Source organism: Aythya marila (assembly GCF_965140915.1).
Source record: "Aythya marila genome assembly, chromosome: 5".
NCBI classification, from domain to species: domain Eukaryota; kingdom Metazoa; phylum Chordata; class Aves; order Anseriformes; family Anatidae; genus Aythya; species Aythya marila.
Window position 1 is genome coordinate 31,886,531 of NC_139046.1, and position 19,954 is coordinate 31,906,484.

The 19,954-nt window shown below is 42.6% G+C and overlaps 1 protein-coding gene across 4 annotated transcripts in view; it reads left to right on the forward strand.

Annotated features, from left to right (window-relative positions):
• AMBRA1 (autophagy and beclin 1 regulator 1) overlaps positions 1-19,954 on the forward strand; it is a 128,198-nt gene that overhangs the window by 90,957 nt on the left and 17,287 nt on the right. For all 4 annotated transcript variants that reach the window (XM_082761665.1, XM_082761667.1, XM_082761668.1 and 1 more), the window contains one exon: positions 9,169-9,308. In XM_082761665.1, the coding sequence (XP_082617791.1) occupies positions 9,169-9,308 (140 nt within the window). The remainder of the gene's footprint in view (positions 1-9,168; positions 9,309-19,954) is intronic.

Consider the following 19,954-nt stretch of genomic DNA (forward strand, 5'->3'; position numbering starts at 1 on the left):
GAGGAGCATGATAGTCTGCTTGAAGCCAAGTAGTTTTCTATGGTCTGTGTATCAGCAGATTCTAGCAAGCATCTTTAACAAAACAACACATCCAAAACCCATGTTAGGAAGCACTGCCTATGTAGGGTGCTGTAAATAAGAACTGTATTCAGCATCATCAGAAAGTGCAGCGCTACCTTCGTGTTGCAGATGGCATGAAGAATTGCACAGATGTGCATGCTGGAGTATAGATGCAGGAATGGTACGTTTGAAGAGTTAATAAAATTGCTGTCTTGACTGGTTCACCCTTGTCTGCACAAAGGCTGCTGAGGCAGAACGTAAAGGAACTGTAGGAATTTAACTCATTAGGTTACCTTCAGAAAATACTGTGTTAGTGTCTTATACAATGATTAAATAAGTGATCAGCATTGTTTTTAGCAAATTTGTGTGAAGAAAAGGAAAATGACACTTCTTCAGGATGCATTTACTTCATGGCATCTGATGATGATAGCCAAGACCTTTTGTTTAAAGGTTTTGTTTTGTGTTGTTGGGAAAATAGTTTTAACTAGATAGAAATAATTATGGCAAAGATGGTTCCACATCTGAAATTATTTAGGTACAGCCCTCTTGCCAAAGTCAGCTTGGGAAAAGGGAGCCTTGGTAAATTGCTACCAGATTTGTGCTAAAGTCAACATAGGCTGGGAAAGAGGTATGCAATTTCATGAAGGTTTTTTTCAGTGCTTCTTCCTACTGTCTTTCTTGAATTATATTTAAGCTCTTTTCTCCAGTAGTTATTCCTTCCAGACGTGTAGGCAGCTGGATGACAGCCTCTTATCACCCAGATGAAGGTGCATATAGCTCTGTCATCAACATATTGTTGACACTTGATCTTGCATGCTGCTCTGTGCAGGCTCAGCAGACAGAGAGCAGGGTGGAATGGCAGCTGCACAAAAATCCTCTGCTCTTGTCATTAGATCTTTAACATATTGCAGATTTTGCTGTTACGGTCTCTGTGCGACATTTAATGGGGAATTCAGAGGTAGCGCTTTCGGTTTGCAGCCTGAGTTAAGGGCAAAAATAAAGGGGCTTGTCATTCCTTTTGCCGTAGAATTGACCATATTTTTATTAGATTGTTCCAGCATTGACAGCTGTCAGTGATTTTTGCAGGAGACAGCAGTAGCTGGGGGCGCAGTCCTGTTTGCACAGTTCAGTTGACTTTTGCATCTGCCCTGAATATATATGTATCTATCTTCTGTCACGCTAACGCCCCCTTCGGCATTCCTCTTCCTGTCCTTTCATCTGTTCCAACCACACACGCGCAATTGAAAGGACAATTGTTTTGTTTGGCAATTTCTTGCTTACTCAGCCCTCGATTTCAGATCCAGGCTCAGACCAGTCCCCTAAAGGGCTTTTTGGAGGTATTACCCTGGTTTCGCAGCCTTTGGGAGACTGGTAGCAAATAAATGAGCTGTTTCATTGCAAGAGTGTTATTTTCATGGTGAGAGCTTTGTTACCTAAAATGATGAGCTGCTTTATATGACCTAGCTCTTGTTAATGTTTCGTTATTTTAAAGCTGCTTTCCATGTAGTAGTTGGATGGCAGGCTTGTGAGATAAAGTACCAGGTGCTAATGCTAATAGCTAGCCTGAAGAAAGGAAGGGCTAGGTGTGCTCTAATGAGACCTCACCTGATCTGAAAGATCAGCAAGAAGTAACATGACCAAGACTGGTCAGGGAGAACCAACAAATGCTTTATCTGTCTGCAAAGTTCCTTGGTCCATCCACAGGCACCTCTGATGCTGACTCGTTTTAGGAAATAGATCGAGCCTCCTCAGTTAAGGTTTTCAATTGTTACTGAAAATAAAGGATTAGTTCTCAGTTAATTCACTGTAGCTCAGAAAGCAAAGCTAGGATTTTCCACACTGGCAACAGATGCAGAAAAAGGCAGAAAGAGGTTTGTTGCATCAGTAAAGAATGAAGAAGAATTTCATGTATGATCCTATTGCATCTGGAGAAGATAAATGGAGTTGAAAGAAATTTTATTTGTGCTGTGCATTGGATGATAAGATCCATTTGAGGATAAGACTGACAAATCCAAGAAGATAAGTGCATTATTTTTGCTTCTTCCATTTTAACGGAGAAGATCTAATGGAAAGACGTGTCTGTTGTTGGCAGGAATTAACTCTGGGGGGAGGGGATGAGCACAGCATGGACCAACCTGTTTAATAAGAAGAGACTAGGAGCAAAAAAGCAATTTTTCTTTTCCTGTCTGCTCATGGGAAATGCATACCTATCTGTAGATGCAGAGAAAAAGCCACAGAAAGGAGGCTCCTTCCAAACAGAAGGGAGATTTGCCTCATTGCAAAACATAAATGAATGTATATTGTCTTACGAATGAATGTAATGAACCATCAGTCATTTTTTTCCATGGAGTATTTATTTTGCTTTGCATTCAAGGTCCTCTGCTTTAGACAAGCTGGATCTGAATTCTGCTGCAGAGGTCTCTGGGTTTGATGGCAGTGCACAGCGTAAGCCTGCTTTTCAGCAGCTTTCGTGAAATTCATAAATAGAAGGTGGAGTAAAGAATGGTAATCTAAGCAAAAAGGGGATAATGTTATTTATTAAGGAGGTCAGGTTAGGGTGTCTGTTTCTTATTATACTTCTGGACCTTAAAAAGCCCGAGTTGTTTAAAGTAATTGGCAGCATTAGAGAAGTCAGTGGTGCAGGTGGCTTCCTGGCAGCGAAGCAGAGGACATGCAGTGCTTTCCAAAGAGTGGTGGATTCCTTACAGCACCTTCTTACCTGGTGTGCTAGTGTCAGAAGTGAACTAGTTAACACATTGACATCAAAGCATACCAGGTGAGATTTTTCAGTGGCAACACACTTTTGGGGTGAATAAGGCAAAAAATAAAAAAATCCTGAATTGCTTTAGGTGTTCTGTCTCAGTATGGTGCTTGCAGTTAAAAAAAGATGAGTTGAAACTTCAAGATCAGTTTGTGGAGCTGAAGATGAAGGGCAGATGGGGAAGTGCAAAACATGTACAGCCCTAGTTGTACTGTTGATTTTGTTGTGCTCCTACCTTCATCCTGTCACTGCATCTTGTCTGCTGCTTGGCAAAGCACAAGTGCAGTTTGCAGTTTTCTACCAATTGCTGCTACTACTGTTTGAGTGCTCATTGACTAGTTTCAAACTGAATGTAGGCTTTGCTTTCTGGTGTACTTTCAGTGAACTTAACGCAGTGTTGTGAATTGACCATGCTTTCAAGGCTGCCTCTGTATTACATGGTTCGTGTAGCTTATTTGTTAAAGTGTATTATCAAGTGAGGTATCTGTGCAGGCTAACGGCTCGAGCATAGCTGCAGTTACACTGACAAGCTGTGCTGTCTGAGATTGCTTTGGTGATATAACCTGAATCCATATGAAAAGTGCTTTGCTGATCTGTGCTGTGTGTGTATAGCTGTAGCTGTGCTGTCAACACTTGTATCTTGTGCCCGTGCAGATCTAAAGCTGCTGCTGGTAACCATTCTTTTCTGAACCTTTTTTCTTTGCAGCCCAGGTCAGGGTGGCTGTGAAGCTTTGGATTTTGCTAGTCCCCCAGAAAGAGAGACTGCTGTCTGGGAAGCAGGGTATGACACTTGTACAGATGAGGGAGGATGCAAGAGCACAAGGACAGAGAAGCGTGAGGTGGTCAGGGGCCCAGGTCTTCATGCTTGCACATTCAGCCTCAATTTTGGGGGTAGGGGGAAGGCTTTAATTCTTCCTTGTGGTTCTGTAGGTAGAATCTGCTTGCCCTTTTGACCTGTTCAGCAGCTTTGTGCCCACTTTATTCTCAGGGAAGAGTCAGCCCCTTGCAGGATGTTTGCAGTTTGACACTCGGATCGATGCAGTCGATGCTCTTGCCATCTTTGTGCTCTGTACCTTAGTTCCTAGCAATCTTTTCTCACTTGCACCTCCCTGCCCAGTTCCGCTTAAATGTTTCTTGTGCTCTGTTGGGGTTAGCACGCTAGATGTTTCTCTTCCTGCATGTTTTCACAGTTAGCCTCTGGTGACAGCATTGACTCAGTTGGAAATTAATAATTAAATTTTAGCCTGGTGCCTGATAAACCCACCTCATCAGCTCCAGCCTTTCCTCACCCTTTACCTGTCAGGATGGAGCTTCACGGATGAGGAGGTTTCCCCATGTAAACAGGAGAACAGCTGCACCCCCTCCCCACACACTCTTTATCAAGGCTGATCTAACAGCCCAATTTACTGCCTGGGCTAAGCAAAGGTAATGGCTTGAAATTTATTGGCATCTTGAAAGGAGATGCATATAGTTGAGAGCAGAAATGTCTCTATTGAATTTAAAAAGATAAAAACGCGAGAGTTCCTGCTGAGTTTCCCTCCACGCTTGTGCCAACTTTCTCTTTCCTCCGGCTTCAAAACATGTTTTTTCCTCCTTGAGTGCCAACGAGGAGGAGCAGAAAGGTCCCACTCTGTTCAAGTGGTGGTAGTCAGCCCTCCCCTGCTCTCGGTTGCTCTCCTTAGAGCAGGAGGAAAGCCTCGAGCAAAGAAATGGCTGTGCACGCGATGTGGTCTGCAGGTGCGGTGCAGCACCACTGCCAAGGCAGGAGCAGCACAGGTTTGGGGCAGCCTGCTGCTGCTTCGACTGGCAGCATCCTGGCGAGTGCCCCCTCCAGCTTTTTAACGTTGGCAGACCCCGTAAATGGGGTGGGCAGGTGGAATTTGAGGAGTGTTATTAAAGAGCAGCAACTTCCCCAAGATGGAGTGTGAGGGGGACTAGGGAAGCACTAGGTCAGTAACTAGGGCTTTGTGCAGCAGAAACTTACAGCAAGAAGTTTTCTTACTCCTTCAGGGCAGGTACAAATTAACTGTCTAGCTCCATGCGTGTACGTTGTGCCCAGGGCCCCCTTCTTCCCCTGCAAGTCAGCTCCTTGATGGTGAGGAAGAGATCACTGGGAAAGATTCCTTGAGGCTGCTGGTTGTCATGCAGCCTCTCCTGGCTCCCTGCCACAAGTAAATATTTAGTTTAATACCTAAGCAGGGGCTGTGACAGGTGCTGCAGGGCTGATGTGCCAGCACTGACAAGTTGGAGGGGGAGCAGCAGCAGTGGACTTAAGGTGGCCTTTGCACTCCACACAGCACGCGTGCTGAACGCTTTGAAGGGCCTGTTTTCTTGTTTTTCCTCTTGCCTTACAGCCCTTCTTTCTCTAAGCCATCTTCCTCCCCTGCTGAATTGCATGTTGCTCCTAGATTAGCTGTAGAAGTGGCTGTGAAGTGATGAAATCAGCTTCAGGGAGTTTTATAGGTAATGCGTATGCCCACTCCTGTTCAGGGAGGGTGGAAGAGACGCACCGAAGAGGTAAGCAGCTGCTTCTAGTGCAGTCTTTGAAAACAGGCACGCAGACATAAACAACTCGACCAAATCTTTCCTCACACTTCATGGTTACGGGGATGTAAAATGAAAGCAACCAGCTGTTTCTTTAATGAGCATTGCTCTCCCTTTGTGTTAGCATTGCCTTCTGTGTGGAAGCCTAGCTACCTAGAGAGTTTGGGTATTTCTAGAGCAAGGCTTCTCACCTTGCCAGCATCCCCTGCACTCAGATGGGAAAGGAGTCCCTTTTGGATCTCCTGTGAGGTATGGGGAAGTCACTGGAGACGGGATTTTCTACAAATGTAAGCAAAGCTCAAGCAATAGTTCTGCGAATTAGACTGGGTTATGTAGCTTCGAAAGGGAAGGGGCAGGAGCTTTCTTGCCCACTGAAATGACTGATATGTTTGTCATTGCCAAGAAGACAGTAGCTTGCCAAACTGATGTTGCCTGTTTGGGCTCAAGCTTCCACACTGATGCTCTGAAATGCCCTGTGGGGCAACTCGTGAAGCTCCCAATCCTCAGACTTCCCAGTGTTTATTGTTAGAGAAACATATCATTCAAAGCCCTGTTTCAGAACATCATCTGGAAACAAATGAAATGCAGCTGCCAACTTAATAAAATGCTGAGTGGCCACTTCTAATGGTGTGGCTCTGTAATATTGAATTAGCAGTGCAGCACTACAGAGGGTGAGTTTGCCATTGGCCATGGTGAATTGCCTGGAAGCTTGCTGTGGCTGCTGCTGCTGATTATGGGCTGATAATGCTGATAGTGTGATGCAGCATGATGTCTGTCCAAAATGAAAATGCCACCCTCTTAAATATAACTGCTCTGGAGGCTGTGGTTTGCTGTGGTGGGTGCCTTAAAGATCAGTGGATGTTTACAACAGTGATTCTAAACAGGTTCTTGAGCCCTTGCACATCAGCATTGTTTTTGCATATGGTTTGCAACTGGTTTGTGGACCAGCTCTAAAGAACAAGAACTGGAGAATTGTCAGCTTTATGCCTTTGTGTTGCCAGTTTTATGAGTGTTTGAGGGCTGGCAGCAGTCTCTTGATGTAGAAACTGGGGAATAGTGTTAGTGTGGGATTCCTGTAATAACTTGAATGTTCCTAGAAGTTCAGAACTAAAAAGCATGGACAATCCCACTGGCAAAGAGGTGCAGCCACTCCCGTTTATTTCAGGCTGACTGCTTTGGCTGAAATATCTCAGTAACTTTACAAGATTTAGCGATGGAAGCAAAAAAAAAAAAAAAAAAAAAAAAAAAAAAAAAAAAAAAGCCAAAACAAATTGGCTGTGATCTGTGGAGAATGTTTCCTGGAAGGCTTCTGATCTTTGACAAGAAGGACCTGCTGATGTTGAAGGAACTTTATTTATTTATTTATTTATTTATTTTTCCCTCCCTGTGGGTAGAGTAGGGGGTCTTGCTAATGGATGCAATTGCAACAGCCAATCTGTATGACTGCATCAGATTGATTAGCTGGGTCCTGGTTACTGCTGCGAGTGGTGATTATGCCAGTACAGCTGCTCTCTCTTTTTCTGTACTAATTACCACACGCACGGATGTCATCACCCTTAACACTGCATGGAGTTGTCCCATTAGCGTGGGAGTGGGAAGCAGCAGGGGAGGGGAGCTCTTCGGCGTGACAAGCTGTTTAGAAGTGTGCGGAGAAGTGGAGTGATGAAGCATCGTACGGAGAATGTCTGAGCCATCTTGTCTTTGAGATTCTGCCCTCAGCCAACACTTTTGCAGGTTGTCAGGACCAGCCCCGTGTCCTTGGCAGCACTCTCCATGGGGTGCCACTCGCTGTGAAGCACCCTGGTGTTGAGCTGGAGCTGGCAAGTCCCTGCCCTGCCGTGGCCAGCGGCTGGACCAACTGGCCTGCCAGGGGAGGAGAACTTAGGGCGGGCTCCAGAAGGCAGCTTCCCCAGCTGTCATGCCTTACAGAGGTGTTCTCAGGAGAAAAACTGTTTTTCTGACTTGCTGAAGAATCATGTCCTTATATGATGGAATACTCTTGCAGTTCTGGAGAGACCTGGAAAGACAAATTTCTGAATGTATGCTCCAGCTCTGGAGGACCACTCCCCTTCTCCTCCCTGCCTCCCCATCTGAGTGCACCATGATCTCCATGGTAACAGGTGTTACCAACATATGCCTGATGGTGATTTTTTTTTTCTTCCCCTTTTCCACCAAAAGCAAGAGGGGAGAACGAGGCAGACATGACAGCAGTGGGTAAGAGCAACGTAAACCCCAAAGAACAAGTTCCTTCAAACACACAGCTTCTCTGAATACCACTGACTGCTGAGTGATATCTGGGGCAAAGAGTGCCCAGCTTCTGTCACGCAGAGAAATCCTAAAGGACATTTTCTCCTTTAATGCGGCCTCCTCGGAGAAGAGGTTAAATGTGTTACTGATGGCAGGACATAATGTAGTTACGTTGCTTTGCTCTGACTTGCTTTTTTGGCATCGTGATGGTCAAGATGAAGGTTCTGGGTGTTATGCTACTGGAGGGCACATAGTTTTCATGCTTCAGACTTCTCAAGCTGTAAAACAGCTGAGAAGTGAGGTGGAGGGGAAGAGCTGTAGAGAAAAACAGGCATATAAGCTGTTGTCTTGAGTCCTGGGTCATAATGCCAGCTGATAAGTCTCCCACTAATTATTAGTTCAAGCTACCTCAGCAGCACAGTAGTGGCTGATCAGCATTCCTGTCTACCTTTATCATCTTTTTCCCCTGCATTCTCATTCCCTTCCCTGATCACTGGTCCTGCACCGTCCCCATTTTCTAGGTAGTCTGGAAGAGAGGTTTCGGGATGGATGAATGGTTGCCCACGCACTAGAAAATCTAATGAAAATGTGTCTCAACGGGGATTAAACCCATTGAAAGTGTAGATTCCAAGTCTATGCTATATACCAGTGCTGCTCACTGACTAGCAGGATGCAGGGGAGCAGTGTTCTGTACAGAAGACATTAGCTTCTTGGAGTAGGAGAGTAGCCTGCATAGGTACAATCTGTTCCACTTCATTGTTTTTGCCTTTCAAGCCTGTGCACTACAGAAACCAAGCGAGTGTATACCAGAAACAGCTTGCTATTGGTCCTGCGTGTGCACAGTTTTCATTCTCCTGTACTAATGCAGCGTTTAGGATGTGCTGTTTTGCAGCTGTGATTGCTGCCTGCAATCTGAGCAGCTTTTGAGCTCTCACCATACTGCAGGTAGAATAGATGGAAGGGAAGCTGGAGTGAGGGATTTGTTTCTTGCAAATTTGTGCTGTATCCATAATCCCTGGACGTTAATTTTCCTTGTTTGTGCACTGTTGATGTGGGTGTTGGTCAAACTGAAATATTTTCAGGAAGCTGTTTAAATGTTTTAAAAAGAAAAGAGCTGTGTATTATTTTCGTGTACAGTATGGTTTTCTTAATAGAAAAAATAAACTGTTGATGCTGAAAGCCCATGCACTTGCCAGTTTGCTGTTCCACCTCAGTTAAGATGAGAGGTGAAGCCTGAAGGGTCCCGGTTGTCCTGCCATGCCACTTGTCACCATCACTGAAGCTCTGCAGCCTGCTGAGTGACATGAAGACTCTCCTGGTGGCAGAATTGTTCATGTTCTGCAGCGATGTGCCTGGCTGTCTACTAAACACTTGTGGGCACGTGTGTGGCTCTCTCAAGCAGATGCTTACTCCTGCTGCTGGATTAGGAGTTTCTTGTAACATCCATGTCTTCTTGGCCAGCTGTGTTGCTGCAGGGAGACTGAATGTTAATTTGAGCCTCCTTGGCTCCCCTGCCTTGTTTTGTCTTGTCAAGTAACTTTCTGTCTTTGTTTCAGAGAGTTTTCAACGTTCTGTATCCAATGCCTGCTGACCAGAGAAGACACGTCAGCATAAACTCTGCTCGCTGGCTGCCTGAACCAGGCCTGGGATTGGCATATGGCACCAATAAAGGGGACCTGGTGATTTGCCGACCAGAGTAAGTGATTGCTTTACGTCGAGTTATAACTGCTTTTGTCGTTCTCTTTTTAGAGCAGTGGGAATAAGGTAGCTTTTTAGTGCTTTGGGGCGTTATGCTTGAAGGATACCCTCCACCCAAAATAAAAAGTAACCTTGATACTCCTTTTGGGCTACCAAAGTGTTTGCCCAGTCTCACGCAATTAGTGTTAGTTTTGCTGATTATAAACTTAAAAGGACATACGAGGTACATCTCATTTGCTCTTTTTATTTCCTATGTCTGTCTTGGCTTTCTAGATCCTTTGTTCCATGCCTAGTGTAATGTATTTGTCTCTTCGCATTATGGTGCTCTAAAACTTCCCACTGAGAACAGCAAATTTGAGCTGTTAGAGATATGCTTGGTTTCCAGCAGCCACAGGTTGAAAGCTGCTGACCTGGACTTACCAGATACTTACTGCAGTGCTCGAGCATGAAATTCTATGAACTGCAAAGGCTTTTGTCATGATTGTGAGCCAGCCAGTGAATTGGTTTGGTCCTCGCTTGTAAGCACAATGGTTTGACGTGTAGACTTCAGCTCTTTTTTATTTATACAGCACCATGAGGTATGTAACTTTGCCTTTGTAAGCTTGCCATTAAGCACAAGCTAACTTAGGTGTTGTGTGACACAGGATGACAGAGTCTGAGCGGTGAAATGAATATTGTTTTCAGTGTTGCTGGGGCTCTCTACACCATACATTGCTGAGACCTTTTTCTCCATTGTGTTGTGCAACTAGTTCTTTTGGAGCAGTGTTTTTCTTATGCTACAGGAACACTTCAGTTATTTCCTGGTACTAAGCTACCTCAGCACTCATTTAGGTTATGCTTTGCATGTTGAAGTTTTTGGTAACTTAGAAGCCAGTATCTAGAAACTTGCAGCACTGCTGGTGATCTTACCAAATGTGTGTGGACTCCATCTGTTGTGCATGCGATTAGGCATGTGGTGCTTGTGAAGAGTCATATGGTCAGTGTAGAACCACTACCTAAATCAGAATAAATATGTACAATTGCAATAGTGACTAACTCAGTACAGCCTTCTGGTGAAATTTGCAGTTAGAATTCATATTGGACCAATTTCAGTACTACAGAATGCCAGTGCTCTTCAAACAGCCCTCTTATTCACTTGAACAGAATCTTTCATCAAGGGCTTATTTATACATGAAGTTCTACAAGATATTATTATGGAATAAGCTATAATCACTCTCTTCCAGGATAAGTGGCTTTCTTCAAGAATAGTTGCTGTACTTTCTAAGCAGAAGAATTGTTAAGGAAAAATGGCTTTCTTCTCAAACACTGGTTGTTCTAAGTTGCTCTCAGTATAGAGAAGTGATAAGATCTAGTCTATTGATTATTGCTCATGAGATGAACTTGGACAAGAATTTGGGGAAATGAAGGGGAAGGAAATGAAAAGGCATTTGAATGTCCTCTGTAGAGTCAAGCTTGACTGACTACAGTCAAATAATACTTGACAACAGTCAAGCTTGACTACAGTCAAGCTTGGTTTGTAGAGTCAAGCTGCCTGTCTAGGCTTGCCACGTCCCATGTTAAGTATCCATTCTGGCGCTTATAGTATCCCCAAGCTAAGTGCCATGTTCTTATTGGCACTTCCCTAATTAAGGATATGCCAGGAATCCCTTCATATGTTATGGAAGCACTCTCAGTCCTTCTGCAGCATCTCTGTGAAATCTTTCTTAGCTAACTAATTTGCTTAGGGCATTTTTCCGTCTCCTTATTTCTATCTTAGCAACAGTCGTTGTCAACAAAAATGAACTTCTGGGGTATGAACATGAAATAGGATGAATACAGAGGTTACAGATCTATTGGTGGATTGAAATAACTGGTGCTTCTGGGGATTTTTGCAGCCTTCACATGGACTGCTCAGTTCTTTTTCAAGCAGGACTCCTAATATGTTCAGTTCTCGATTTGCATCATTTTACAGGCCAACAACAAAGATGTAGATGTTCACTAATATGAATAGTTTGCACTGAGACTCTAACATCAGAACACATCAGTAAGGCACTATCAGAGAAGAAGCGGCTTGCAACTATGATGTCTGTCGCAGGTCTAACCTGGAAAGTCCTCAGAGAAAGATGATAAATTCCAACGTGTTGATGCCATCTAAGTAGTTCTTGGCTTAATAGACTTGGTTTGAGGTTGGTGTATCTGATGCCTTTAACTTGAGAGATGAGGGAGAAGGATGAAAAACATTTGTGTAGTTTCCATACACAGTAATACAGAGGAAGAGAAATACTAAATAAAGGACTTAGCAATTGGCAGAGTATTATATGGGGACGGTCTAATAAACAGCAGGGATCAAAAAAACACTGCACTGCTGAAAACACCCCCACTGTTCTCATTTGGCAAAGAAAACAGTGGTCAGTAGCAAACAACCGAGAAGGTTATAATTCCCTGGGTCTTTATTCTCGTGCACAGTGGAAGCATTTGAAGCCAAGTGCTACAGGGATAACTTAAACAGGTTGGAATAGCAGCTGTGACTCGAATACAGTGTTTGAAAAGCATGTGTTTAGGGAAATAGAGATGAGTAGATTGGAGGTACAAACTTAACACATGTGAAAAAGCATAACTTGAAGCTTAGTGGGCTTGTAATGAGAGGTTATGCAAGTAGTTATTCCAGAGTTCTAAAGAAATTGTAATTAAAATCAAAAGTTTAGGGGTATATTGCTAAGTTGGGGTAGCACTGATGGCAGCTGGAAATGGGGAAGGTCAGATTATGCTGGCAATCCATAATGTGGGCTCAGTATGCAGGTTTACGGGATATCTTTAGAATGAAAGGAAAATTAAAACCAATTAGAGCAGGATCAAATGCATTATAGTTTGACTAAGGTAGGGTACAGCAGGAATTTTACTTGAGAAATTTATTTACTTGAGAAATTTATTTACTTGAGAATTTTATTTACAATTAAAAGGTTAACTAGGGAATTGCTCCAGCTCTGTTACCCGTTTTAGTAAAGCAGTTACTATATTGGTACTACAATATATCTAGTTAAATTGCTAAGAATTAGAACAAAATTTGGTAAGGAGCCAGTAAAGGTCTGCTTAAGGAAAGAATACAGCATGATTGAAAGCTGGGCTCTGTCACAAAAGAGATTACTGAGGAACCTATTCTGGGGCTGGTTGTTATTACTATTTACACTAATGCCTCGTAAGGGGGAGCTGAATAAATTTGCAGAGAATGTGACATTAGCCTTGTCATTGCAGAGAAGGATCAGAGCATTGCACAAGAATTGGATTGTCTTGAAAATGACTGGAGCTATAGAAATGAGATAGAACTTAATAGTACAAAGTGCACTTAGTGACTAATAACACTGAGCTCAGTAGTTAAAATGACAGAGGAGGAAAAAGACCTGAGGTTTTAGTTGATCATAGATGATTGAGCCATCAATACAAGTGGCTGTAAAAACAACAAATTCAGTTGGAGTATGAGACACAAGATACTTAACAGTAAAGATAGCAGAATGTTAGTATCACTGTAGAAGAAACTAGATACATAAGTTAGAACAGTTTAAAATTCAGATATCCACGTTCAGAAGTGGATATCTGATTTTTTTTTATCTACCTTTGAACTGCTGTGGTAGTTGAGAAGGGCTGCTAGTGCCATCAGTGGAATGGGTTTATCTAACAGAACCTGCAGCTTGGGGTCTTCATTCTACAAAAGGAAGGGTAAGGAGGGGCTTATATAGCTTTCCATAAATGTCCAGGAAAGGAGAACTATTTGTTTTCTAGTGAAAAGTATATAAACATAAAGGCATAAATTTACTGTGACTAGGTTATGGCTGCAAACTAGAGAAAGGCTTTAACTGATCTCTGCTAGAGCCTGTGAGTCGGTTGGGTGAATGTAAAAGGCTCAGATGTTTGGAGAGGTAGCTTGGCTGGTTTTTAAAGACAAGTATATAAATTGAATACTTGTGACTGGAGGTGGGACTGCATTGCTGAGCCATGAGGCATTTTTCAGTATTTTGAACCAAGGTCTGTGTCTAAACAGGTGTTGGCAAGCTGGCTCTCTGAGCTGTTCTGCTGTAGAGAAGTAAGGTGGTGACAGCAGTGTTCATCCACAGATGGAAATACACCTAATGGGCCTCAAAAGTCTGTAAAAGATTGGAACTCATAAGCCAGTACAGTAGTTATAAGGATAAAATAAAATACGTTATTAGCCAACAGCGGTTTTGGTTTCGGCTTTTCAAGATCTGTTATCAGAAAATGCATGCCTTCCTGGCAAGGTTGCATTCTGGCAAGTACAGTGTCTGCTACCTTTTGTATGTTCTTTTCTGTTTATTTAGCTGCCAGTTTCATTTGATTGTAAATAAACCACCCCTCTTAGAGCAGGTCTCTATGACCTTCTCCTTTTCCTGCTGAATTACTGTCTTTTTGAGGATTGGCCTGTGTGAAAGCAGTAGGAAAAGAACACAGCTTTCAGAAACAACTTCCTCTGCAAGTGGCCAACAGGACAAGCAATTTACTTTTCATGAGTCTGTTTGATCTTTTGTTTGAAAAAATCATTAGAAAAGGAGTCACCAGGAAAGGATCATAGAAGTAACCCTCGAGGAGAGAGCACAAAGTGCAGGAAGCTGGCACAAAGAAAAGCATCTACAAGTCCTGAAGATGCACAGTAATGAACAGAATTGAGTAGATCTTTGGCAGTGTAAGTGTCTTCAGGGGATGCTTCTTGCTTGTCTTGTGTTTTAATCACCTGCAGTGACAACAGCTGGAGTCAGAGTACTCAGGTCTGTGGTTTGTAGGTGAGTCCTTTTTAGCTTCCTCCAAGTTTTCTCACCCACCATCTGCTGCCTGACATCCCTTGTAACTATGGCTAGTGCTCATGCATGTCCTCCTTGGCTCTACATAGTTTAAGGCTTGATTCTGTTCATGAATCCTTGATTTTTGCAACGTGGAATGAAATCCACAGTGTCTTGTACAGTAAAGACACCTCTACTAAATGTAAAAGGATTTTTTTTCCATGTTGGTAACCTTCCCTGTACTGTCACATTCTAACAAGAGCTTTCCCATTCAAAAACATCTCTGATGGGGATTCTTCAATGTCTTGTAGAACATGAAGAGCTCATACCAAAACTGAGGGGGAGCAGACTGCATGCTGCTTACTGCCCTTTTGCTGGATTCCCTTGTGAGGAAGATTATCATGGGAGAAAGGGGGAGGTCTTCTTATCAGTCTCTCATCATTTCATCTTGAGTACCCCCCATAGTTAGGAGCAGGTTCTGGTAGGGCTCGGTGCTCATGTGCTTTCAGAAATACTAATCCAAAATCCCCAGTGTTCCGAGAATATAATTTAAAAGCCAAGTGTTGAAGGCACCTTGTCGAGGGCTGGCTATGTAATGCAGGCATCTGTGAAAGAGGAACGATTTCTTCGGCAGACAGAGCCTCTGGTAATGGAATTAAAATACCCCCTGAAGATGTGTCTGGTTCAGAGACAGCATCTCATGGAATTCTGTCATTGTGAAGTAGGTGTGGAGAGTCTCAGATTGATTCAGTGGTATGCAGTGTGCATATTTTAATTCGTTGTGGTGAGCTCTGCCATGAACATGAAATTTTTCTGTGAAAATTCCCTTCACAAGAAATTTCTGTGCTTTGCAAAGGATCGTTGCTATGGTCTGCACATGCCGGTCCTGGTTTTTCCTCTGAGAACTGCATATCCTCTTATCTAGGGATGGGAACAATGTGTCTGCAGTTATCAGTGCTGGTAGGGAGATGGTAACCTGTCCTGCTGCCTGGCATTTCCTTTCTCTCTGTTGCCTGATTCCATTCGTCAGGGTCCTCAGACTCTAGCAATGATGCCTCCCAGCAGCATAAGCCCTGGTGCTTTTTTTTTTTTTTTTTTTTTTTTTTTTTTTTTTTTTTCCTTTTAAGAATAGCTTCTGGAGGATGGAGTTAACAGTGAGTGAGGCAGAAGGAGGAGCTGTCTGTCTTTGTGTAACTGAGGGATGTTAGCAAACCTGCCCAGGGAGTATTGTCACATTCATTAAGTGGGACAGATAGAGAGAGGGGTTAGGTCAAAGTCTTCTCTGCAAATGACCTCTTGAAAGGCAGCATCTGAGCAGTAGCCTTTGACTGTGGCCAAGTAAGCAAATGAATGTTCTGGACTTCTGCTGCCTCTTCACCACAAGATGTATTTCTTTTTAAAATGAAGGTAGAGGGTGGTTTTGATTGATAGTAGGACTGAAAAAGGGGATGAGATGACCCATTTTGCACTAACGATGCATCCTGAAAGCTTACCTTCAGATTTTCTTATTCGTACACTTAAGTGAAAACTAAAGTGAATTATTTCCAAATTGTGGAAAGCCTAGGTATCTAGAGGGCTGAGAGGCTCAGTCATTGCAGATGCATGAGAAGTGGAGAGGTAATATGGAGGCTTGGAACAGCATCTCCATTCTGATACTGTTTTATTCCATTTCTGTTTCTATTTCTGAATGTGTGTTTGATACCCAAGATGAATGATGGCATTAGGTGGAAGATGCCCTCATGCAATTCCATTTAATATGTCTGTGAATCTTAGAGATAAATGTTGAGAGCTGCTTTAAGTCCTCGGTTATTAGCAAGTTCATTTCCTTTACCCACTTCAAGATATGCTGAAGCACTGACTCGTTAGTGAGACTAATTTTCCTCCATGAGAATGAAAACTTGTTTCAGAGCTCAGTGTTAAAGAAACTTAACCTGTTGCTTACTGGCTTGTTTATAATGCCACTGCACTTCTGCAGGACCTTGCTGGTTCTCAGCTTGGGCAGCGATCTTTTTATCGGAGATCATAGCCGTGTACTTTAAGAACAAGTACTAAATGCTTCACTTATATCTATCTATTCAGATCACATCTGCCGCCTTCTCTTCCTTTACTTTTTCTAATTCTATCTACAAAAGCAATTAAATTTCATGCAATTATTTGACTTACTAAAGCCCCCCTGCCTACTTCATGTGGCTCATTCTTTCATTGTTTTCAGATGTATTCTTTTTTCTCTTTGTTATATTGCTCTCCTCAAGGATAAAAGTTACACTTAGGAGAGAGTAGTTGTCAAATTAAGTAAGTCTTTCTTTTTGAATAGTGCTGCTAAGTTGGCTTTTTTGGCCTTTTGTCAATTCTCATTTTTTTTCTAACTCTTAAAATCAGATCTGAATGGTTAAAAAAAAAAAAAAAAAGTTAACTTTTTTTAATTGAACTAGCTGCGAAGTCTGGCTTTGTCTTTTACCAAAGACTTTTCTTACTCCTAATTGCATAAGCACCATTGGATATTTTTAAGTGGATACTTCAGAGAGAAAATTCAGCATCTCGGCCGCTTTGAGTCTTCATTGATTTTGTCCTTAGCTTCACTGATAAATAGACCTTTTTTCATTCTAGTACCATTTTCCTCATGTTTATTTTTAGAATGTCTTTTCCCTCTTTGGCAATACCAGTTCATCCTGCTTTCTTATAACCTTTCTTTGCCGGTCTATACTAGACCTTTCTTGTTTGGTTGTTTATCCCCTTGGCTTTCCAATAAGATCATCTTTAATCTTGCAGGCTTTGATCCAGTTTATTTGTGGAGTTACTGGTTGTCACGCGTACATTTTTCAGCAGGACTGGTGAATCGAGCTAGCAAGTAAAACAGTCAGCTTCTTTGTCATTTTCTTTCCCTTGGTTAAACCCTCGCTCTATCTGATTCTGTAAGTGGTCTCAACTCAATGTCTGCAAAATGTAATTGGAGAAAAAAATGTGGGGTTTTTGCTTTAGGGAGCTGATTTCCCCTGCAAACTATACTGAACGCTTTTAATGAACTAATTTCAAAACTGCTGGAGAAAAAAAATATAAAGCTTGGCCTGCTTCATGGATCTCACTGACATTAGACCAAGCAAAGACCTTGGTTCTAGAGTTTGGCAGCCTCGTATGTACTCAGTGCAATATTCTATTTAGAAAAAGGAGGAGGGAAAAAAAGCATTTGTTATGCTTGCTGATTTTAAACACTGTGATGTTGATTTCTCCCATTCTAAATATATTTTCCTGGTTAAGTTTGTTGGCATGAGATCTACAAACCAAGCCTACTTCAAAGTTGCAGTCTTTGAATCAACATAAATGTTAGTTTCTGCTAAAACTCTAGTGAAAGTTCAAAGAAGACTGAAGAGTAAGTTTGGCTCGCAAGACTTGTAGTAGTTTGATGTTTAAGGCCTTAGAAGGCTTAAGCAATTTGCACTCCCCTGAAGTCTCATAGCATCGTAAGTTGTCTAAGCCACTGGAAGAGCTCAGATCATAAACAGCTTAAGATATTCTGAGTGTTCAAAGCTTATTCAGCGCATAGTCTGCCTATAATCACTTTAAGCAATTAGCAAGGCTTTAGGTTTTCAAGGGAATTTAAGCAAGTTATCCATCTTTAGAACTTGGTTTAAGGTGATACTAAGCTGAATTGTTTTCACTTAAGGAACTCAACAAATTTCAGAATGCGAAGTTTTATTTCCCTGTATTTCTCTACATTGTACGTGGCGTGGCTGAAGTCACTTAAGTGGAGTGATACCATGGAATATTGTAAGGTTTTGAGTGAGAAGAAAGTCAGCAAATGTTCAGGAAATTCTTATTTGGCCTACTTCTGCCATGTTTGTTCCAGGGTATTTGGCCTGCAGGCTCTTATTCACGTTGGTTAACAGTGTTAAAACTACTGCATTCTGCACTATATGATACACAAAGATCTTATCAGCATTTCAAGGGAAAAACTCTAGGTTTTCCTATCTTGAGTGTTTTGTCCATCTTCTCACAATGTTGTAGCAATTCAAATATTTTGTATTTAATGATGGTTCCAGTGTGCCACTCCAAATTGGGATATACCTCTTCTAACTGTCAAAGTAGTTCATGTGTAGTTACAGCTCAGGTAGCACAGGCGTCGAGAGCAGAGGGTTTCCAGTTTTCTCTCAGCAGTGAGTTACAGATTCCTATGTCATGCTGACAGTAGCGTGACAAAGCTCTTGGAGAAGCTGCTTTAAAACACAGCTGTAGTATTTTAATAGGAAAATTAGCATGGGCAAGAAAGTTGTCTGTGAGAGATTTTCTTGTCTTTGTTCTCAACACAGGTTTAGCTGTGTAGCTTCATGCCCCTTAAGGCGAGTCCTCTCAACTGTGATATTTGTACTTGGGTTCCAAGATAATCAACCATTCGCACTTTCATATGAAAGTCTCTCCTGCCCTTTCAATGTTTTGGTGCTTAATTTCCATTTATCACTCACGTTGAATATGTTGGAAGACTGATTTTTACTGTAGGATGCTTTCCCTAAGAATGTAAGACGAATTCCTCATGTTACTTTCTCTTGGTGTGTCTTTTGTAATACTCATTTTGAGTTTGCTCTGTAGTGACCCTGTGGATCAGAAGAAACCATTCTGTTTGTGCTCTTCCTACTGTGTTAATAGCTTTTCTCTCTCTCTTTGAGGTCTCTAACAGCTTAGCTGAAATATGACTCTTCCTGAGCTGAAATGTCACGTTTTTGCCCAGGGAAGAAGACTCTCAGAGGTGTGCCTTCCATCTAAATCTTGCACACCAGCTGCAAGAGCCTGGATTGTATCTGGCTTAGTTGCTCACTGCTGGGCAGAACAAACTCATGTATATTCCTGTTGTTGAGACAGGAAAGTGTTATTAGGCTCTGGTGTTTCCAGATTTAAAAGACTGACCTCATTTAGATGGTGTGAGTTTGAAGGGAGTTTCTTCAGAATCCCCATATTTAACTTAGCTGGCAGGATTGCACAATCAAATAAATTAACTGGGCCAGTCATCTTGCACAGTGTTCTGAGTTAAGTTGGCATCATCCCTGAAGCAGGCACGTGGCCACCAGCTGCACCAAGCTGCTTGCTGTCCTGCTTCTGCAGCACCTTTAGCAATTCAAGTAGGTGTCAGGATGTGTTTCTGCATGGTTGCTGGTTTCCAGGCAGGCGAAGCTTGCGGAATTCTGGAAAATTAGCAGGCTGTTTGAGTGGAGGGATCTACACAGTAAAAACGCACCTGCTGCTAGCTTCAGAGAAGAAGTTGACCTTTCTTTTGCTCCCCTGAAAGTGATGAATAGGATAATTTCACACATCAGTTAAATACCTTAAACTGCAGTCCTCTTGTTTTCTGTGACTTATCCTGTTAGGAATTCCTATCCTCAGCCTCGTGCTCTTCCCCAGCTAGTCACACATGGGCTGTATACTCTGTGGGAGTGCTCTGAAATAGGCAGGTGCTAGTGAAGCTGCCACCTCTTCCTTGGTCAAAGAGGATTACTGCCCAGGAGAGCTGTTCCAGGAATCCCACGTGCTGGTTCAATACAGGTTGCGCTGCAGCCAGTTTTTGCTTGAATCTGTCTCTGCATGTGGTTCACTGCATGCACAGAAAGCTAAATATTTATGAACTAGGGTGTTAGAAATGATTATTTTCCTACCTAGGCAGCTGCTGGGAGTGCCACACACGGCCTTATTCTGACAACAGTGTTGCCTAGCTAATCATGGGAGCCAGGGAGGGGGCTTGCTGTGCTGATCAGCACACATTGGAAGAGAGAATGAGCTACTGACAAGGATGCAACTGGAATCTGGCTGAGCATTACATTGCACAGGATACCATGCACTGCTTCTTCCTTCCCAAGCAGGACAATGAATTCCTGTCCTTGACATAGCGTCACCT